Raw genomic sequence first — 22,751 nt, forward strand, 5'->3', positions numbered from 1 at the left:
AGGAGATGCTTGCGTCTGAACTGGCAGAAACCTTGCTGAACATCTCGTAAAGAATTATGCGAGACCAACGTTGGTATCCGCACAGCATTACCATGCATCTGCTAGCTCGAGCCTTCGGCACCAGATGTGTTAACATAACCCCAAACTGGCAATGTAGGTCAGTCTGGACGAGCGACAGAAGCGACGAGTGACGGCGATTAAGATGCCGTTAGTCTGGGAGCTGCACATGAGGCAGGTGCAGCTCAACTGAGTTTAGAAGAACGGTCAATGACAAAAATTTTGTCGGCTATTGATCTGTTTGGCAGTAGAGTTTTTTATTGTAATTATGCACTCGTTTATTTAGGTACTGAGTGCCTTTTTTTAGCTTCGTCGGAAGCTGAGGTGCAGTGAGCGGGCGTCTCGCCCATTGGCCACTCCCCACGCCCTGCCCAGACCACCCTTCGTCTCCATCCGCGGACCATCTGGAAGGCAGGCGCGACACGGCCGTCCGCCGCCGAGACGCCCTATACAAACACAGACTCGGTCCGACCCGACTCCGAGTCACTGGACTCGAGTCGAGCGGTGCGCCGCTGGTCAGTTGAGTCAAACCGTCAGAATGACACAGCTAAAAAATAGTCGCAACTCACTTCAACTAGCTTACACAAATTAGCCGCGTCTGTAAATTGTCCGTTCTCCAGTGTCTCAAGGCAGGTGGTCACTGAGGACATTATATTACACTCGATTTTCGGTAATCTATTATTGTCACTTCCATCATTAATTAAAAACTTCCGGTTTCGCTGAAAGTTTCCAATTTCCCCGCTGTGTCCAGAGGGCCCACTCAGCGCGGATAGCCAGGTGACGGTCTCCACGGCTCATGAAGCCTCCATCGGGCGCTGTGCCGGTCGGTTGGGGGTCAGGAGGAGGGTGTGTGCAGTCATTATCACCCTTTATGGCCACCAGCGTCCGGCGAGACCACTTCCTGTGTCCGCTGTGACGGGCAGACACGGTCCCCGGTGACGGACAGACACAATGGATTGACGGACCGACACAGCCGAATGGCGGGCCGCCGACGCACGGAATATGGTGAGCTGAAGGACGGGCTCAGTGGATATGAATTGAAGGATGTGCATAGCAAGACGCCAGACCTAAGAAGTCTGCCATCAGCTAAAGAAATTATTGACTGCAAATCAATACTGAATTTGGCTTTGTTCTGTTAAGCAGTGTTCAGTTCTTACTCGCCTTGGCCGCTAGCGTCGCAGGGATGATTTGCGATATACCCGTCCCCCGCTGTGTCACCCCTCGGTATTCGGGGCCACCAAATCAAACCGCGACAACATTCCTGAGGCCGACCGATAATCACTAATTGCTCCTCTCCGACCCCATGAGCCATTGGTTTGATTTAATGGATCACCATTCGTATGCATGGTATGCAAGTGAAATAACCGGCGCACCGATAGCGCTCGGCACAACTCTCGGGGCGGTGGTTCTCATTAAACCGGCTCCAGGCCACCCCATCAGCCACTGGTGAGATTCATCCCGTATTGTGAGCACCATCAAAGACAAATATCCGCACACTGCCGGTGCATACTCCCAGGCATCGTTTGCACTTCAGATGGCCCGGGCGCCGGTCGTGCCGCTCAAAGGACTTGTTTTTTACCGGCATTCAAATGAGGATCAGCCAGACTACAGCGGTGCACATCGCGACAATGCCGAATCATCATATTAATATTCAAAACTGGGCATTATGCTCGGATGGCCGGCCATGGTGTGCGAGCGACTCGCGTTCCACCGTCCGTAACCCAAACCTATAATTTATCTGGCGCACAATGGGGGACATTTTTAGCGGCGCCTCAGCGCGACTGCGAAATGAGAGCAGTTTCACAGTGGTGGACCCTGAATGGTGCAAAGGGTGGTGAGTGACACTGACACCGACACTAGCACCGGAGCGGCACTATCACCAACCCTATCACCATACGGACCAACAGAAGCTGCAAAACTATAAAGAAACATACCATGGAAGTCTCCTGGGTCAAATATGGACCGCTCCTATCATCGAGATCGCTTAGGATCTGTAAAAAATAAACACACACAAGCATAATATTACATGGGGTTATGGCTTCTGAGCAGCACTAAACCTAAAGGCCCATCTAGACTGGAAAACATCCCAACAACCAGTTCATCTCATGCACCGGAAATCACCGAACGTTGCTGTGCAGTGTGCAAAGTAATAGCGGTGATCCAAGTTTGGCCACTGCGAGGGCACGGCCCACCGACAGCAAAACACTACTCCAAAACCCTATCAAAGACCGGAATATCCTCAAAGAGCACAGCGGCGACCGCGGCTAAAGGGTTGTCTGGCTGGGCGCGTCCCGCCGCCGGGTCGAGACATCTCTGAATGCTCCTGTCTCCGTCCAATTTGCATCTGGATGGGGGCTCCTGCGACCTGTACGCACTAATGAGCAAAGCAGCGCGCTTGTGGCCTAATCCCCGTGCGCTCGCGCATCTCTGAGCTGCTGCTGCTCGGTTCAACTGACGCTCCTGGGGCATGGGGATGTGACGGGCAGGTAGGGAGACTGTCTGGTCTGGTGAGGGTGCCCCTCTCCTCTCATCTCCTCTCTTCCGGGACAGCTGGAGAGATCGTACGGTGATTGATCACAACTGATGGTGATCGCAGTCGACTGTAATCGGCCTAACACGGTTTGCCGGTGCTCATCGTGGGATAGTTGTATTGAGATCAGCCGAGAAGGGGTATTGGTAAACGACAGGGCACCAGCCCACAACGCGCGATTGACTGATTGTCGGTTAGCTGTTCGGATAATGAGTTGAATGAAAAAGGGTTAGAAGTTGAGCCGGTTGAAGATTCCTATATCGAAAGATAAAAATGTTTTGTGTAACAGCATCAAAGATCTGTCCTGGATAATTGTGGTTCTTCATTGATTACCAAACGTTAAATATATATTCGGACTTAGATTATAAAATGTTCAAGTGATGACACTTCAAAGCAAGTGCCGCTTTCCGATTCTAAAATAATTCAGAGCCCTCTGAAACCATCCCATTGAAGCACGGCGCGCTGCCAATGCTACGGAGACATCTGACATTTGAACACTGATCCTGGACACTATCTTCGCCAGTCTGCCTGTCGCCTCTGAGACCATGGGCAGCAGCGCTGTTGAATGGTAATCTGCCGAGAGGCAATCGTGTACATAGATTCCCCAACTCTCAACTGATCGCTTGTTTGCAAAGCTGAAAGGCTGTTTGACCGATCAGTAGCATGACGAAGGGCTTCTAAAGATCCGGCAGCCACCGTTCGCGCTGCCATATTCGAAGACGACATGTCACCGGTTGATGCCTCGACACTTCCATGCATATGCCGGTACGAAAAACTCATGTCGCACCGATTTTATCACAGCAATTACATAGCATTCACACCCGACTGCGGACGTGATAGGTGGATATCTGAATGACATTAGCCATACATTGCGATGCTGTTGAAGCGTTGAGTGCTACTGGGAATTGGTTGTTGGCGAATATGTGTTAGGAGCTGGAATGCGCAATGCGCGTAAAATGACGGTGCTTCTGCCTTGGTATGTCAGTGAGAAAATAATATTCAAAAACAAGAAAATGCGTCGCACTTTTCAGCACTTGGGCCGGATATTTTTTCTCACAAACTAGCATTTTATTTTGAAAAAGTGATCACACTGAGCCCTGCAGCAAAGCCCGTTTCCCTATGCCTTTCATTGGAACAGCTCCGGCTCGTTTATCACATTATTCGTCCTGCCATATTGCACGTTGCACAACTCTGAACCATGAACATCCCGAATAGGTGTGGCCGTGACCTCAGCCAGCAGCGGCCGGTCGGACCGCTTCCCCTGCCGCCGCGCTGGCGTGCCCCCCCCCGCGCCCCTCCCCGGGGGAACTCGATAGGACAGAGCAGCACCTGTTGGCGACCATCCCGCGCCGCCAGTGTCGCACCGCGCCGCGCTCGTCTTTGTCAGTAATGACGTGCCGCAGACGCCGCCGCCTGCGCGCAGGGGAGCGCGATCTAACTCTTTCCAACCCTTTCCAGCGCGTGTAAAATGCTCGTGGGAAATGGTCCGCATTCTTGCACCTTTCCACCGAAAGGCACGCAGCTAAATCAGGGAAGGGGTAAGCCACCTGAACGGGTTGGGTGCACCGTCATAATGGTAAAAAGCTGGCGGAAACTTAATACATGGTCACGGAAAAATGCCGTGAGAAGTGCGAGCCAAGTGGAGGCAATTCGAGCTTGATAAATTGCGAGAGAGCCGCGAGGAATGTGGATTGTAGCTGCGCTATCGATGGCTTCGTTCTCCTGCATTGATCTCCGCAAAAGAGGTAATGCATTGGTGTCTGAATTTTGGGATAAATCCGTAACGTGATCCCGTTGAAAGCCAAAGTTATCGAGCATTGGGCAGATTGCACCCTTGTGATTCTAAATAAGAGTAGAATGCGTATGAACTACTGGAAGTGGAGTTCCCGCACAAACTGGCAATTTTTACTCCTCATTTCACAGTCTACACCTAAATAATTGTCTAGTAATAGTATGCAAGCATTTTTCTCCGGTATTAAATGCCATAATCATTTCAGATTCAGCACTTCGATGGGAAAAATGATGCTGAATGGCATTCAGAAGTAAACCACATGTCCATGAGGACAACTGCGGCAGCGATGTTTTGAAAAGGCTCTTTTAGTGGTCGAATGTGGTTTTCAAACATGATTGAAAGAGGCACTGCATTAGTCTTTTGTACATTCACTAATGGTTGCATGGAATTCTGAGACTCCTTTTGTGTAACATGAACCATTTGAAACGAAACTCTCCATCGGTGCATTTATGTGAAACTGATTATAACAGCAAAATATATTTGAGTTTCAAAGCTAGATACGAGCAATAAATATCTAATTCACATCAAATAACTGCTTTGAGTGGCTGCATGTGTAATTTTACAGAAAAGGATGTCTGCTCAGACATTTCCTGAGTGATAATGAAATATTTCATTCAAGCCTCACCATGAACGTTGCATCAGCCAAACCATTGGAATTCATGTACGCATGCTCGTCTGAATAAATAAAGTGGGTGACACGTGATATAATTGGTATATTTTCACCGATCATCAATAGCCTTCTATGCCAAACTTTTACCAGCAAAGAAGCGATATGAATGATGCCTTTTCATCCAACAGGTCGTCATGTGCCGCCATAACTCACGGAGTGGTGTGTGCGGTGCTCCAGAAAGCTAATCCAGTGCGACCGCAGAGTCTGGTGACATATGAAAGAAGCAGCATCCATTGTCGTCCTTCTCTTTTCAGGTCAGATCAGGGCAGGTCAGGTCAGATCAGGTCGAGGGCAGAGAAATTGTAATGGATCCTTTACTGACCGGACGAGGTTACGTGGAACTGTAGTGCTGCTAAAGGTCAGGTCAGTAGGTCAGGTCGGAGGTCAGGTCAGAAGGGTGCTCAGGATATATGAGACTAGACAGGCCTGTTCAGGTCATGTTAACTCAGGTCAGGTCAGGGCATACTTCACTCGACTTAATTCACTGCACCATTATCTTTCTCTTCGGCCGATACTGCCCGTCCACTATGTAATATACGAGTAGTCCACTATGTAAAATTCGGAGGTCAAAACTGTGCTCAACAATGAGCCACAGTTTCACGGAGCCAGTTTCAATGCGGTGGGTCACAGTTTCACAGCTGCGCAGATCACAGTATCCGAACGTCCGTCCACTATACCGGACCGACGGACCACCACTGACACCTCATCACAGCCCATGCCCCCCCCCCCATCCTCCAAAACAGACAACTACGCCGTACTGCCACCAAATAATGCATGCAGGCGCCGTGCAGCATGCACTCAGTCCGACTGCAGCCGCAAGGGCGACAATTCCGCTGAATAGAACAGCCATTGACACTTCCTGACACGTCCATGGGCTGCTGGGTACGGAGCACTGCTCTGAGCGCTGACGGGTTAGGGTAGGGCAGATGGGCCACAGATCAGCAACAGAAGGTCATGGAGGTCAGCTAAATGTGCAGAGAGGTGTGGAGCTGCTATGAAAGCAGCAGGGATCATTTATAATTGATATGAAGACATGAGAGCTGCGAGATAGGAGGAGAACTGGAGTGGGAAACGAAATATTGGAAAATACCGGCTAGTTTTTGTAAGTTGGACGGCGAAATATTTTCATTGGATAAAGTAAACTGTTCAATAGTTTATTCTGCTTTTGAAAACAATGCAAAAGTTACATCAAGTGGGAAGTAGTCATGAGTCATGAACCAGTTCATGCAATCTTGCAAATTGTACAATATCCTGCATAATGCATACCAATGGACATTGAATATACGTAACCAGTCAAGTGTTACGGACAAAAACAAAGCATGTGTTTTCCTTTGATTCTTTGCCAGATATGCAGTGGATTGTTAAAACAAGTGTAATACTGCTGCCTTCCCAGTTCCCAAAAGTTGCATTGAATGTTTTGTTGGACCCTTTCCTCGCATCTTGGAATATTTTCCATAAAACGGATGCGTACGTACCTAAAGACAAACTGTGGTTAATAAATTCGCGGAGTAGGTGATCTCGGCTGCCAACCAAACTCGGAGAAGTTGCTGAGTGCAGTAGTGCTGTTTTATGACAGGTACGATGCAAATTATTCGTGGAATGTCTGCGCATTATCAACAAACCGCAATGTTCTTCCATCAGGTAGCAGTTCCCCTATAACCTCTATCCCACTGGCATGACTAGTATTCTGTTCCTATGTTTATCCTGAATCCATGGTCATACCTAATCGTTATTCAGGATCCATGCATCCTTCTGTGTGCAGTTTTGAAGTTCTCATTTGGCTCTGCTCTTCCATGACAGCTGAAATTGAGTCCCCTTTTTCAGCCTCGCTGACTGTGCCCTCGTCTGGTCCTCTCACTCCCACACATGTCACCTCCCGCTACATTCCGACGGTATAACTCCGGCGTCCGACGCCGACGGTCGTCGAAGCCGACGCCCGTCGGTGGGAACAGAGAAGGGTGGGGAGAGGGGGAGGGAAAACGGAACGCAGGACAGTCCAAAGGAATGAATGGAGAGAGAGGACGAGACGGCCAAATGGTCAGAAGGTGAGACGTCGTGATGGCTAGACAAAAGACAACGCCGAAAAGAGCAATATCGGGCGGAAGTATATAGTATAGACGTAGGCCGAGTCGGGGTGAGCATATTATTGGTTTGATGAAGAAGTCGATTTAGATATCACACCAGAGATAAATCATTTACCGCCAGTCCCATGCGAGAACCAGCAGTGCAGCACGCGGCCGAGGCATCGCGGTCCGGCGCGGAAAACGCGGCGTTTGCGGCTTTTTAGCGCCGGAATGCGGCACAGGTGGCGCGCCTTTTCACAGGCGGCGACTTTGGCGCGCAACACGGCGCGGCGGGCGTTGACGGCGCGCCGCGCCACTGTTCGCCACTTTACCCCTGACCAGCGCCGCATTCAGCGCTGCTGCCTCCCCTGGGAAAACGGCGAGCCGGTGTTATCCAATATCTAAACAGATTCTTTTTAAAAAAGCGAACGAACACCGGCTGCGTCTCCGGCAGGCGCCGGCCGAAAAAGTCCGTGAGAAATCGGGAGCCCGGCTGCGGATGGGAACGGAGTTTGATATCAAGTCACGCTGGAAGGGTTAGAAGTGGCGAGTTTTCAGCCCAGATACGCACAAAAGGCGCAGCTTGCACTTTTTACTGCAATTTACGGACGCTCGGGCGTCGGGGAGCCCCGACAAAAAATCGTTCCCACCGCATCTGACGATGGTACCCTTTCCCGGCATGACGCGAATTTTTATCCAAAGAGTCTCCGACCGCGATCAAAGCCCTGAAATCTGGAGTGAAACATAAACAGGCGAGTGGAGCGGGGTATGCGGACCATTTCCCCCATTGATCACTGTCCTAAATGTGGCGATGGACGGCGTCTTCCCGATCGGTCTCGACCGCACCTGGCTGGTCGACCCCTTCCGATCCGTTCAGGTGGCGGCGGACAGCAGGTGACGGTGCATCGTCACTTGTGGCTGCAGCCGGCCATTGTCTCGGCTAGCGGGATCGCCTGAGCTCCGTGACAGCTGCTGTCTGTGCCTCCCCTGCGCCACCCCCGCCCCGTCCCCGTCTCCGTCTATTTCCCTCAGAACCCGCTCTCCGCCCCTCCCGCTCGGCGCGTCCCATAATTTGGGCACGCCGCGCGGCCAGGGGGAGGGCAGGGCCGTAAAATACGATCCATTGTCTGCGGAACTAGAGACGCTCCGTGGCTTCCTGTACTACGGTGAGAATACCGACACTGCCGCAGAGTCCGTGACTCTGTACCACAGGGAAACCGCAGACCTTTCCCCAGCGCCATGGGACAGGACCAATGCGGTGAGGAGAGCTCTCCGTTGGCCGTCGTCGTTAACTGATATCGTGGATATCGTGAACTGTGTTTGATCATCTGGCTGGCTAGTGCATGAACGGAAAGCATTAGTTTCAGCTCCTATCCTGGAGCAGTAGTGTCATGAAACATCCCCTTCGGACCTAGCGCTTATCTCTGAGAAAGAATGCATTTTTACACCAAACGGACCCTGCCTATGAAGAGAGACAAATGGGATTAAATCGATGACAGAAAAGTTCACCCTGCCCGTGTGGATGAGCCGACAGGCTGCCACTGCGCCACATTCCACAGACACAGACACAGGTGCCTCCTGATAGTGCCCTCCTGTGCCCCAAACCAGCTCCGCATTCCCACTGGCTGCGTCGCCGGGGCCAATTCAAACTCTACACCTGATTGCGATCGCCGCAAAAATAATACAATTTGCATAGCGCTGAAAAGACTGCCGCGGCACCGAGCCGAAGCTATTCTGCATGCCGGCACGGCGGCTCGCATAAATCTGCGCCAGCGGCTAAAATAATAGCCGCTCTAGGCTGGACAAAGCGTCGGCCGATGTAATTTCGGTCGCTTTATCAGCGCGGATTAGCTGAGGAGCCGGCGGCACGGTGGCTGGGGCGACAGACCCGGCTACAGCGTGCCAGGTGATTGGGTACATTTGCATTTTCTCACGACCGGCAGGAGCTTCATTCAACGGTGGTGAAGAAGGAAAATGGGTAAAACAATGGCAGAAAGGGGTACAAAAAAGCCAGTGTCGGTGAACAAAAAAGAGGGATCGAACCTCGCGGGAGGCCTAGGGGCGTGCGGAAAGGTGGCACGTCATAATATTGAGATCCCGAACGAAACCTCATATTGACCGCAGACTTGGAATGGCTTTGGTTCGGCCGGGAGGTGCTGAATTCATTATGAAATGGTGTCTGGAGAACACTGAGCAATATCGAGGCGTGAAATGGTCGGCTTGAATGAGTGATACAAAGGCTGAGGCCTGCGGGAGGTCTTTTGACAGTTCATGTGTGAAGACATGAGTAAGAGGTATCGGGCACCCTACCAGAACAGTCCGCATTTCCCAACTTTGAACATCCAATAAGTGCACCAACAGAACACACTCAACTTTCCTAACCCAAAACCGTCCGGCGGGTCGCACTTGCCAATCGGCACATGCAATATGCACCAGCCACTCCCGTAAACATTTGGCACCGAATTACTCTCCGTGGCGCTCCCGGTGACACGGGCTCGCGGCGGCGCCCAACTTCGGCCGTGCGCCCCGGTGACCGGGCCTTGGGGCAGGCCGGGCGTCGTCCGGCCTCTCCCACTGATTGCTGGCGGCCCGTCGCCGGCGTCGCAGCGCTCGTTTGGTGGTCGCGCCGCTCGTTGTTCGCGGCCGGTTTCCGCCGTCCGAGCGGCCTTAATCGACACTGATGGCGCTGCCGCGAAAGTGGTCCCCGGTGACGGGGTGCGGCCCCCATGATCCGGCATCGACAACAGGCCCGCTGCAGACCTAGGTCGCGGCCGACAGCCCGCGCTCCCCTTGAGAAAGGTCAGCCAACGAGCCCCGAGCGTAGTTCTGCGAGCGGTCGATAGATGGCATTATTACGCCGATAGTTTGCACCGCCGTCACTAGATGGCAGGTGCGCACGGCCGGCGCAGCTCGGGCAGAGCGGTGTTCATGGCTCTGCCAGCTCGGTGAGCTGTGAAATGCGAGCTGTCGGGCTGGAGGGCTGGCGCAGCCGCCGGCGCGGAGCTGCCGCGGGCTCCCGGTACCTGCCGCAGCCCTCTCTCTCCGCTGTGACAGGAAGGTGTCGACTGTCGACCCACACCGGTCACAGGTGGCCGACAAAGGTCACCCAGGTCAGTGCTGTGCACGCCAGGTCAACGGCCTCTGCCAACAGCGCCGACGGTACGGGACGGACAGCGAAACTAATCACACCGGACGCCGCCGCAAACTGACTGTCAAGATAAAACGAAACATTGTTCTGTTCGAGGAGCGCAATTCACCAATCTCCCCATGGCTTTCCCTTGATGGTTTACAGCCAGCGCCTAACCATGAACCGAGACAGCAAGCAACGTTGCACCAAAACTCCCTCCCGTGCTACGCTGGCATCGATTTTTACCTCACAGCGGCCCAATATCCTCGCCCATAAGATTCTGCCGGCTGCCGCGTGGAATGGCGCGCCGGTTTACGCCGCCAAAAAGTGAACCGGCGTTTTTCATGGGGCGGTTCGGGTCGAGGGCGCGGCAGTTTGGCCGCAGCTCTGCGCGCCATTATTGATCAGCGGCAGCGGGCAGCTGTGGGCTGTGCGGCTGGAAAGATGGCTGCAGCTCGCGTCATCTCACGCATGACAATGGGGCCGGGCGCGTCCGGCGGCTCCACGGGGAAGTACGGGACGGGGAACGAGTGTGGGTGAAATACTTGGAGACTCGAGTCCAATATCCACGCACCGCAATGGGGAGCTTCTTATGATGGTGCTGCCTGTGATAGACCTTGTGCATCTGCGACCAATGACGAGTTATTATCGCAAAAAGACAACCATTGATCAGCCAAATAGAATACATTGTCGAATAATGCCTTTAAAACCAACTTACATGCTACAAATATATACTCTTAATTTCCTTATACGATCAAAGATCGTCCTTCTCCGCCCTTTGTTTGAGAATTCACAAAACGGCCCAATATATTCAGCTGCTAGTCGAACGCATTAACCGACCTCACAATTAGATAACGCCGAGTATTAATGCTCTGCCTGTTCCGAACGATTCACGCACATTGTGGCCATCCGTCTGCCTGGACGAAGCACTGATCGGGACAGCGATGTCCATTAGTCGGCCGTCCCGATCACCAGTGTGCCATGGCCGAGAAATTTGTCTCTCCGGAGAGCGCTTTGTCCGACACTGACTGGCCGACGATTGGTGGACAATGGGCCACGGACTGCGTTGGAGCCGAGTGGGCGACTGGCTGGCGAGCCAACTCTGCCCAGCCGCTGCCGTTCGACGGGAGAGGACAGCGGATGGCAGAGGGAGGATGGGAGAAGACAGAGGGAGGATGGGTGATAAAGAGACACCAGGTGAAGAAGTAGTGGAGGAAGCATGTAGATGCGTTTATGTGGACGTTGTTACGGTATTATAATGGCAGTGGATGAAAATGCATGAATAAAACGAGCGAGGCTCGGGTCCACGATACTCAAAGGCCAGGGAATAGCAGCCAGCGACGGTTCATTTTGCATCAAGTTAACGTATTTCATCGAACAAAACAGCAACGGATGGCATCAGATAAACTATACTTTCCTCCGAAACATAGCGCGGGGACGCGAGGGAACGACTAAACGACAAACCTGTTCGGTGTTCCCCGTCCAGGTATTATCGCAAACTCAAACAACCTCTAAAAACCGCCAACTCCGACTCCTGTTTCGCAATGTGCCATCTAGCTGCGGACAGCGCCGAATGCCGGCGACTTATCGGAATAACTTTTCCACTAGCCATGCGCTCTGCCCGTACTTTCTGTCCCGGGCTCGGGTCTCACTTACCGACATAAATTTCCCCCAGGTACTGAGCGGCGCGGCCCGCAGCCGTCTTGGATGACAGTGGCGGATGTGGTAGCCGGCCTACGTATGTTGGCCGGGGCGCGAGTGCTCCACTAAATGGCCCCATGGCAGGTCAGTTCCGGTCACCTAACAGGGGCGCTGCCGGACCGGGCGACCTCTGACCTAAGGATCCTGCAAGGCTTCTTAGGTTTCTCTAAGGCTGCTTTCGAGTTTCTACAATGGTTTGCGAAAGCTCCTGAATGAAAATCTAGGGTCCCTCCAAAATGTCGCTAGAGCTTCTTCGCTGTACTATAATCAGAATGTGGAGTCATCCAGTGAGCCACTATTTTTGGAAGCTCCTTCACGGTATTCTCCGAGGCACCTTCATGACTTCCTACGTTGCCCTCCAGATCCCGCCCTTCACGGTCCTCTGAGGCTCCCCGCCCCTCTCCAGCACTTCGTTCCGCAGCAGCTGGCCCGGGTAATCCGTCTCAGCGCTGCCAGCTCCGGTTCGGGAGGGTCACTGGGACCTCGGGCCCGTCGGGGACGCCTACCCCAACCCGGGGCCGGTTGGCTGGCGCGGCCCGGGCGAGGTCACCGGGGTATGTCGCCGCCGGCGGGGCTCCTGCCATGACGGGCACTGAGGTCACCTGGCCTCGGCGACTCGATATCAGGGGTCAGGGGATGGCACTGAGCCCGTGCGCGACGGGCCACAGGGGCCTTCTGGCAGGCGGTGCGGCTGCAGGTTGATTGTGTTGTGCAAGCCCGCCAACAAGTGCGCGGTTAGAGTCAACAGCTGGATGGCAATTGGCAATTTGCATACATGCATAAGTGAATCAAGGTCATGTGGAGAAATGCTTCCGTGGGTTTAGGGCGAAGCAATGCTTTGCTCGCCACAGGGGCAACAGTGTTTTCATAGAGTGCCAGAAGACGCCAGACGGCTGAGCATTCACGAATGTCCCCAAAACTCTCCAAAATTGGGTCTAACCGGGCGGATCGCACCATTTATGGTACCAAGGAAAAGAGCATGTTTCCCTAAATCCATTCATAAACACTTTACCATGCAGCAAAAACTACTTCAGCAACGAGCAAACGTTTCGTTAGATCAGCACCGTATGATCAGCATAGCAATGATTTTCCATGGCAATAGGACAACTACCCACGCTCACTATCGATTTCGAAATCAATAACTACCTGCATCAATTATCCCATTAGCCATTGTTCACGCCCTTTGAACCCATTCCGACTATGGGGACACGCTACCCCTCCCCTCCCCTCTGGATCGCAGCCACTCGATCACGCAGTGCGCCCGCTCTCTCCCCTCACCCCGCCCTCGGGCTGGACAGCGTGCACATATCCGGTAGAAAGGTGGCTGCACCTGCAGCCTTCGCCGGGTCGGTCCGATCGTAGCAAAACGGCCGCAAGCGGTGAGCACTCTCCCCTTTCGCCCATCCATTCCTGATCGGTAGTCCGGTCGGCAGCGTTTTTGCTTCCGTGAGCGGTACAGCCACGCTTGTTACGTGAGGTTAATACAGGTGATTCGGGACTTTGAAATGAGCCGCTGCAACAGCTAGCAGGCAGCGCGGGCAGGCTGCTATAGGTTAGTGAAACGGTTGTGTTGCATGCTTTATGGCACCTTTGGTATTAATGTCACTTAATGACACATCGGCGTAACTGCCGGCTCGGCCCTGGTCGTCAAAATGACATCCGTCAGACACCTGACGGCTGACGCAGTCCAAATTATACCCGTGTTATCTAATTCCATGAGCCGGGTTACTGAGCCGTTTTACGACAGCGAGCAAGGGACAGTCTTGTATAGCTACGACCATGTGCAATGGGTATCTCGACGCAGCACCTTCACCCCACCTCTCCACCCAATCTCTGCCGCCGGCCCGTCTTGCCGCCCGGTGAGGCTCGCACCGGTCCGCTCTGCCCTGGAGTTGGCAGGCCGGCGGTCGGGCCGGCGGCGCATCGATCGATTGCAGCGCTCCAACCGGCCGCCGTTGGCCGCCCATGGCCCGGTTTTGCAGCGCCAGCGTACCACCGACGCTGCCGGCGGCGGCGTCTCGTGCGCACGCCAGCAGCCGTCGCCGACGACGACGGGGGAGGGGGACCGACGGCAGAGACCGACGCTGAGTCATGAGTGAGTCGTGAGTCGGGCTCACGGTGAACACGTGAGTGGCGAGGAGGGGTTTAATGTATGTCGGCGGTGTGAGCTCGGGCCAAATCGGTTTACCGGTCACGGTGACACGCTGTCGTTCAAAAGAACTCGAGCCGGTTCGTGAAAACTGTTGATACTCTTGGCTCGTGAAACTCATAGAAATTCGTCCGGCGGACGGATCACTCACTGGCCGATAGGTTGTGCCATCGAAGTTCCCGCCAACCCTTGCAAGTCACGGAGTCTCTCTACAGTTGTGCGAACGTATCGTGGCACCACGTCCAACCTTTCGACCGCTGCACTTGGGGCAGGCTGTCACCCTCTTCCCCATCCCTTCCCGAGTCATACCCCCTCCCCTGGTCGCCAGGGGGAGCTGCGAACTCACCTGGGGGCACATCTTGCACTGGTATTTCCTCCCAGTGTTGTTGGTCGCTCCGACCGGCGCGCCGGCCGGCAGGTACCCAGATGGCATGGTGGGGTGCCCCGTGGGCAGCTTGGAGGTCAGCAGACTCGGCTGCGGCACCACCAGCATGTTGCCGGCGTGGCCGCTAGATGTCACCACGGGCGGCGAGCCGGGGCTGGTGCCGTTGGCCCGAGCGCCGTACAGGTACGGGTTGTTCTCGTCCAGCGGGTTGTGAGCTGTGAAGAAACAGAGGGGAACGTCATGTTAGGGCCTCATGAATGAATAAGCGACACATAACAACAAGCAAAGAAATGTAACGAGTGTTGACCTCGTGCAATGTCGTGAGTGAGACATTACGTATTTAGGGCCGTAAACTTCCTGCAGGAAATGCGTCGTGTAACGGCGTCGCTGCAAGGAGGCGAGGGCGAACGGTGGCCGTAAGTTCGATATCCGCTGCATGTCATGACTCAACTTGGGGTCCCGGCACAGGCCATTCACCGCCTGCTACACATGTGGCGTGAGGTTCTCATTAGCTGAACCCTTCCGAATACCGAAGACATCACGCCATGCAGATCACATCAGTCCTACCAGTATTCCTATCAGAACACCGAACAGAGCACGTTTCAGGGCGCATCCAGAAGTATAGTCGTAAGCCACTGGCCCGTTAACCCTCGCGGGCCCGGGGGGGGGCGTTTTTCGCCCCCCCCCCCCTGGCGAATATTTGCGATAACTCCCGAACGCTTAGGGATAGGAAGGCGAAACTTTCAGTACCTTTTCTCCCATCAATTTGACATCTTCTGAAGTAAAAAATTTGGACCTAGCCCCCTTGATGACGTCACAAGGTCCATTTTTCTAGACCCCTGCACGGCAAACTTCGGCGTCACAGACGCAAACTTCAAATAGCTGCTAAAAATAGAGTTTTAGAGATAAAGACAAATTACGAGCACGGCTGTGTAGCGTTTGACCTAGAGAAAAATAGAAAAATAGTTTTGGTGACCTGAGGTCAGAGGTCAGGTCAACGACCCCGAAATGTGGTTTTAGTTTTTCGCAAATAACTTCGACAAAAATGGTCCTAGAGCTACGGCAGTGGTACCATCGCATTCGCCTTGTCAAGCCGCGTCGAATGATATATATTTTGTTCGGAAAAGGTCAAGTTTCATGTTGACCTCACGTGACCTCGAATGACCTCTGGTTGACCTTGACACATGAAAGGTCGTTTATGATGGATTTGTACCCGCTGATCACGAATCTGGCATCTATTTTCCTCTAAGCCTTCATTTAGAGCTTCCGGATGGCAAAATTGTCTTATTTATTATTACTAACTTGAATCAGTGAAATAGCCTCTAGCAGGGATACTCGTCTGTGACCTTGACCTTTGAGCAGCCTTGTATCGTAAGATGAACCACAAATAGGGAACTGATAAGCCTCAAAACATTTCAAAACATCTTGGAAGTTAGCACGCAAGATGTGCGAAAAAGTGCCAAGTTTGAGGTCAATTTTGGGCGTGACCTTGACCTTGACCTTTGATTTAGAGCGCATTTTCAGAATCCTCAGATTCTCTTCTTTCGTTTGACACCCAATTTTGCCGGTTTGATGCAGCCTGCCGTCCTCTAGAAGGCTTACTTTGAGATCACTACACATGAGCCGGTTTTGGCCTTTGACCTTGACCTCTGACCTTGAAATTTGACCTGAGGTCAAAAATTTTAGGTGCATTAGAATCGTCTCGTAAGGACCTTTCGTTTGGTATCGCTTTTGTTTCCGTAGCTCCCTTATTTACGGAGTCAGACAGGGGGGGGGCGAAAAACGCCCCCCCCCGGGCTGCGGTGGTTGGGATTACCCCCCGGGCCCGGCCGGGTTAAGTCAGGGGGTGGACAACCCAAACTGTTGAGTCAGGCCAGGCCTCACAGACTCGCATCTATCAGTGCCTTATCTATCCCGGCCGCACGAGCGACCTTCACTGTTGCACTGTGTGCGCTGCGTGGTCCGCTGTGGGGAGGGAGGGCAGACCAACAGATGCCCACAAAGACAGGCAGTGAGACGGGGAGGGGTACTGGGCGGGCAGGAGGGGTGACTGAGCGGAAATTATGTGCCGGTCTGCCTCACAGACGCACTCCAGGGTTGACTCACAGGTTTGACTCACCACGACTCACAGCTAGCTCAATGTTTACAGCGGCGCAATGTGCGGACCCGCTGTGGTCAGTGAAGGTTGCAGTTATACTGTGCACCGTCACTCTAGCCAGTACCGAGTTACTCATTCGGAAGTGTAGACCAGCACCTCGTGGGCCCAATTCAAACGGTTACATTCCATAACAGCGACCTTTACGGTGACCGATATCGTCGTACTAACGCCGGTCAGAGTTGAAGACGTCAGCTTTATCACGTACTGACCGAGATTGATCGCGATAGTAGTATCACCCCCTCTCCCCCACTCCTCCCCTGCTCTACCCGACCGAGTCCGGCGCTCGCAGACGCAGCCCTCTCTCCTCATGGGAGCTGGTCCGCTCTGCCAACTCAAGATCTATCACGATTAGAAAGAAGCCGAATGGCCTCGTTCCGAGTTTGATGGTTTTGCCGCGAAGTTGGGCCGTTCATTTTGTCGGCTGCTGGTGGCTCGCAGATTGTGGCCAGCCAGTGGGGTCCCGACGGGCCCGGCCGGCGCAAAGTTAGGCCGCGGCGCCGAGCGCGCGAGGGCACTCAGATCCTGACCAGAGGGCGGGGAGGGGTGTCATGTGGAAGGGAGGGAAGTATGTGAAAGAAAGGAGGCTCAAACAGTGATCAGAAGGGTGTAGACCCTAGAGGGTGGGAAAGTGTAAGCAGGAGTCATGCAGAGAGGGGAGTGAGGTATGTAATAGAAAGTAGGTCGGAGGTCGATTTGTACTGCTCTGATACATGATCTATAATAGGGTCGAGGGTAGAAAATGATGTATAGATCCCCGGTGTCCCGTGAAAGAGTCACGCGAAATTACAGTGGAAGTAAATGTGAATTATTTGGTCCACCAGCAGCTCATAATGAAGCGAAGGACCAGGTTGTAACAGGGGAAGGGAAGGGTGGAGAAGGGGAACAACACTGACTTCAGGAGTGACTCAGTGTCTTTGTTGTCATTTGTGTTGTGTTTGACACTGTTCGGGTGGCCCCTACGCTAGCTAGTTCTCAATAGTTGACATTGATAATAACGTTATGAGCTATTTTGGGAGGCTTAGAAACCCACCGCAAAATCACTCGACAAGTCGCCAGTGCTGGAAGACCGCAGTCATCATCTAAGACCTATAAATTCGGACGTTAATATTGAGACTGGCGTTCTGCAGATGCAACTTAAATTCAATGCCTCTACTGGAGGTCAATTGGTTGCTTTATTATCTCCATGTGTATGCATTATTCAGAACTTTCCACCGCCTGCTGAAAAGACCCGCGTCCATTGGAGGGCCGGTAGTCATGTGGTTCCGGGCCCGGTCTCTATGCTGAATGCCCGCTAACGAACACACTCGTGCCCTTTAATGGCGCTTCCAGGATGTGTCATCGAAGAACTCTGCCGAGATGGTGGCGCAACTCAACTGCCAGACATGAGCGCCGCTTATTGCAGGGTAGCGGATATCATAGGAGAGCAGGTAACATGACCCGCGCGGGAGCAGACGACTTCAGACACCATGAATGTCTGGTTATGGAACAGCCACAGTCACCGACCCGGATCTGTCGTGTCTAGAAAAGTGCAAAGTGCTCGTTTGACGCGAGACTAGCGAATGTGTGACGCGTGAGCACTTATTCTACCCTCTCTCGCTAGGGGCGTTTCCCTGGCAAACACACCACAATCGATCTGATTCAGCGGCCCCTCCCTTGCTAAGTGGTGAAATTGGCGATAAACTTCACTTGACGTAGCGCAAAGGGACTTCCGGCCTTCACTCCGCGCAAATGTAAAGTACGTCGTGCGACATATCTTTAAACTCTTGATAAGTTAATTCACACATCAGACCGTTTCATTGTAGCTGTTCAATACATGACAAATTACGCACCTGCTTCTATACAATACCGTTGCACTGAGCGGCGAAGCCCTTTTACAGGTGGCACTGAGTAGCGGATAAAAAAAAAACGCTAGGTGCTCACCGCTGGTTCCGAGTGGGAGCATGGAATTCATTATGCCTCATCGCTCATTTGAGGTGCAACACAGCAGATGGATGAGCCTGATGTGCAATTCTACTTGTGTGCAATGCCAATGTCAGAAATCAAGTACCTAGACGAGATGTCTAAAGAAACTGATGGCAATAGCTCTTCGAATGCATAATTCAGGGGCGGCACGCGGCCGGTTACCACACTGTTACAGCTCGATGATCAGTTCAGTGACCTGCCAGCACCCATGACTAGCCCGGCACCTAACGCGCATGCGTGCCGGCACCCTCTGATGACGTCACCCACAGCGGTAACGCCCCGGGGCAAAAACGCAGCGCCAGCACTTGAGGCGGGGCAAAAAATGCAATAACTGCAGTGCCACTGACCTCCCGAGCTGCGTACAAAAACGCGTGTGACGGCCGGCGGTGCCTTCTGGTCGGACGAGGGGAGGCCGTGTGGCTTTATGTCGCGTTTGTAAGGCGGCATTCTGGGCGCGGTGAGGGGAGCCAAGATGCTGGGTCGCGCAGGAGAGCAGTGTGGGGGAGAGGGTACCACCCTGCGAGACGCCATCGGTAGGACGGGAGGGAGAGACGGGCAGGAGATAGGGTGATGGCGAACTATGCAGGAGAGATGAGGACATCTTTAGAGGCGCTACAGCACCGGGAGCTAGGTTCAGAACGACTATAGATGGGATTTGATGAGCAAAGAAGGTAAAGACGCAATGAAGATGGTGAGAAATCGCGTACTTTTGGGTAATTCTACAATCATATGTTCAATAATCCACAGCGATATGTTCAGAAAAGGAATATTTGCCTCCGAGACACATTTTTAGAAGCACGTAACAAAATTTGCACAAAATTCATGTTATCTGTCCCATGCAGGGCTGCACTATGCAAGGCTGTGCACTGATGGCGTCAGCTGCGCCGACCATGACTGTTTTTGTCCCCAGTTCCAGAGATCGCCAGGCCAAGGGTCGCGGCCCAGCGGGGGAGGCCGTTCAGTTATACAACCGACTGTTTTTGGGCGAGCCATGGGCCGGGTCGGGTCAGCGTACAGCTAACGCCAAGATGATGTGATAATCTGGGCGGGTAGAGTGAACTGCTAAATACGAACGAAGCTCTGCTCGAGCTGCCACCGGCTAGCAGAGAACGACAAGGAAATGTGGAAATCAATGTAATGCGTTTTCAGGGATCGCATTTCTATATGGGTGAGCTAGCTGGCGGTTAACTATAAATGCATCCAAAGAGTCGTTTTGAAATCAACCGTAAATGAAGATTTTACGTGATGCAATGTCATTTGTCAGTTATGTTATGTTTCGATATGACTGTCGAATGCAGCAAAAACGTTCGATAATGACACTAAGAGACGAAGGCAGCTAGCATAGCACCTTCTAACAAGTTCTGAGGCAGGGAGCGAACGCAAGCGGCGCATCGAAACGAAGCGTGACATGTTGATTGTTGAAGGCGCTGACCCCAATTGCCGTTGACACCCATTTGGCACAATGAGGGTGATCAAAAGTGCATGTGTTATGATTGACGTTGCATCCTTCTCTCGTATGACTCATACAGCTGGACAATGGACATTGGTCTGTTAAATCAAAATGGAGCCTCATACATAGCCTGCTGAAGCTAACCCTGTGGCAATCGGATACGACAAATAATGCAACAATTTGGTAAAAATGAAAAGCGTCGCACACAGCCTCGTCACAACTCTTGGGCTTGGTGCTGTAGCAATAGGCTCTCCATGACAACCCTAGCACACCGCTCCGTACTCACGATAACTATCCTCGGGACGCCACCACATGTCCAGCCACGTCATCTCGACTCTTCACGGCGCAGGTCACGACAAGCCCACTCACGCACCCGCGCACAGTCGCAGTCGCAGGCAGACAAAACGGCCAGACACCACGGCCGGTCTCTGGGCGCTCGCCGCCGGCGGTTTTTTTGCGGCGCGCGTACTGTTTTTGTCCGAAATGTCTGATTTTTTACTCCGTCTGCGGTTTTTGCTTTCGTTTTTAGGCCACTGGACAGACGAGAATCGCCGTCGGGTGCCCTTGCACGGCGGCCAGCTGACGAAAAGCAAGGTCGGAGAGCCAGGTGACCAGGTGAGGGGAACGGGGCTGCCTAGCGGAGGGCCGGCCGCGCGGCCAACTTACCCATGAACAGGCGCGGAGAGTAGAGAAAGCCGTCCGTATCGGTGACCTCCATATCGGCGGAGCACCACTGCTCGGCAGAAGCGAGTCCCTCGCCGTCGCACGCGCTGCCGTCCTGTCGCATGGCCGTCTTTTTCGACGTCAAAAAACGTATGAGCGTCCGTCGCCTCAAAAAACATCTCCGATCGCCGACTGTTTTTGTTGACGCCGCGTCGCGCTGGAGGCGAGCGTTGATTGGTCGACGGGGCCGTAAACAGCGCGGGTTGCGCTCGCTGATTGGAGGAGCGCGTTTGACCGGCGGCTACGCAGCACGCATGCCGCGGTGGTGTGTCTGCCTCCCGCCGCCGCCGCGGTGCAGCGCGGTCTGCACGACGACCTTGCAATGCACAAAAACACCGGCAAAAACGTCCGTCAGTGCACCGGTGCAGACAGTGCCCAGTGGGGTAGGTCGGGGCGGCGCCACAACCCGCGCTAACGGTTCCTCACACCGCGGAGGTGGGGAGTCTGGTCTGCTGCAGAGATCTCCAGCACGACCCGATAGAGCGAATGAGGGATGATCCGCACCGTGCAAAGTTGGTTAGTCATCCTCCATCTGCACCGCGCGGGGACCGGTGATCCGTCTTCCCGAGGTTGTCATCGACTGACTCATGCAGTGGCGCCTGTATCTCATACACGGGGAGACGGCTCATCGTGTGTCCACTGTCCAGCATGTCAGAGACTGCAGATGATAGGCATTATCTGTGCAGATTAGGCTTGTTGGTGAAGGTGTTGTGTTCCGGGAATCTCTGATGAGCGTACCTACTGCGTAGGTCATCAAGGTCTAGCTGGAGACGAGCACGGGCTTTGGTTCGGTGATGACTGTGTTCTGGCGTCAGACTTGCTGCGTTCTGTGATGGGGTTGACAAGGATTCGATCATCATTATGTGGAACATGCAAATCAGTTTCGGAAATGGTCGCTTGAATAGAATTATTGATCACCAACCGGTTTGAAAAACCAGTCTGATGTGGCCCAGTCACTGCTTATATAACGACGGTGAATTTTGGAAACAACGTTGAAATTCGAATCTTAAAAATAATTGACAAGTGAATAACAAAAACCTGCATCATTTTCTGTTTTTGCACATTATGTTCGTGCTGCTCATAAAAAGAAGAAGCACGGTGTGTCATACCTCGCATAACATCTCGTCCTTGACATAGTGCAACACGTAACAGCGGCAGCGTGCAGCTTTCAGCTGTGCCAGAGTTTGTTCAGCTGTGGCCTGGAGCTGTGCCAGCCAGCAGCATCGCGACAGAGAGATAACAGAAAATTTATTAAAACGGCGCACATTCTGGCGAAGGCCTGCATTCCTGTATGGATAATTTCTGCGTCTGGGTTGGGACGCGCAATGTTTGAAACAGCGTTACTTTTTATGAGACGACGGCCAATTTTACATAAAAATATGATACGTTACATAAAAAAGAACATCAGAAAACACAGCCGAATTAAAAGAAAAATCTGCTTTCATTTTGAAATGCTGAGAATTGAGATCATTAAATTTCACATAATAAAAACCTGACATTTAAATAAAAGGCCCTGTTATGCTGACAATTTTTGCTTTCCACTGACATGAATTACGTGACTAGGTCATATCTTAACTGAGACAAGTCCTCTTATTTTTATACCTGGCAACGTACCAATATGTTCTGTGAATGCAGAGTTTTTAGAAGTGATTCACCCCTGTCAGGTGACTGTGAGATGCCAACATTATGATGGATGAACACTTGGAGACATTTCATGCGTTTCATCCGTTGTGCCCCCGGGAATAAGTTGGCATGCCTGGCGTGAAATATCGATGTTTTACAACCAGTAAAACGCCTTTTGGGCGAAGAACGAGCGAGCGAGATAGTGAGCCCTGCACGTGCGGAAGGGCGAGAGGGTGCTTCCAACGGGCTTGCGCAAAGCACCCTTCTAACCGGTCGCTAGCGGTGTGCCAAATTTGAACGCAATCGGCCCAGCCGTTCCTGAGATCTGGAAGCGGCATTCTGCACGTGCGCACGTGCAAAC

General features: G+C 52.8%; 1 protein-coding gene across 1 annotated transcript in view; it reads right to left on the minus strand.

Moving 5' to 3' along the window:
* LOC122388168 (zinc finger protein squeeze-like) overlaps positions 1-22,751 on the minus strand; it is a 57,151-nt gene that overhangs the window by 16,442 nt on the left and 17,958 nt on the right. Inside the window, exon 4 of the mRNA XM_043379017.1 lies at positions 14,436-14,689. Coding sequence (XP_043234952.1) covers positions 14,436-14,689 — 254 coding nt within the window. The remainder of the gene's footprint in view (positions 1-14,435; positions 14,690-22,751) is intronic.

The sequence above is a fragment of the Amphibalanus amphitrite genome, unplaced genomic scaffold, assembly GCF_019059575.1.
Source record: "Amphibalanus amphitrite isolate SeventyFive unplaced genomic scaffold, NRLGWU_Aamphi_draft 000311F_arrow, whole genome shotgun sequence".
NCBI classification, from domain to species: Eukaryota; Metazoa; Arthropoda; class Thecostraca; order Balanomorpha; family Balanidae; genus Amphibalanus; species Amphibalanus amphitrite.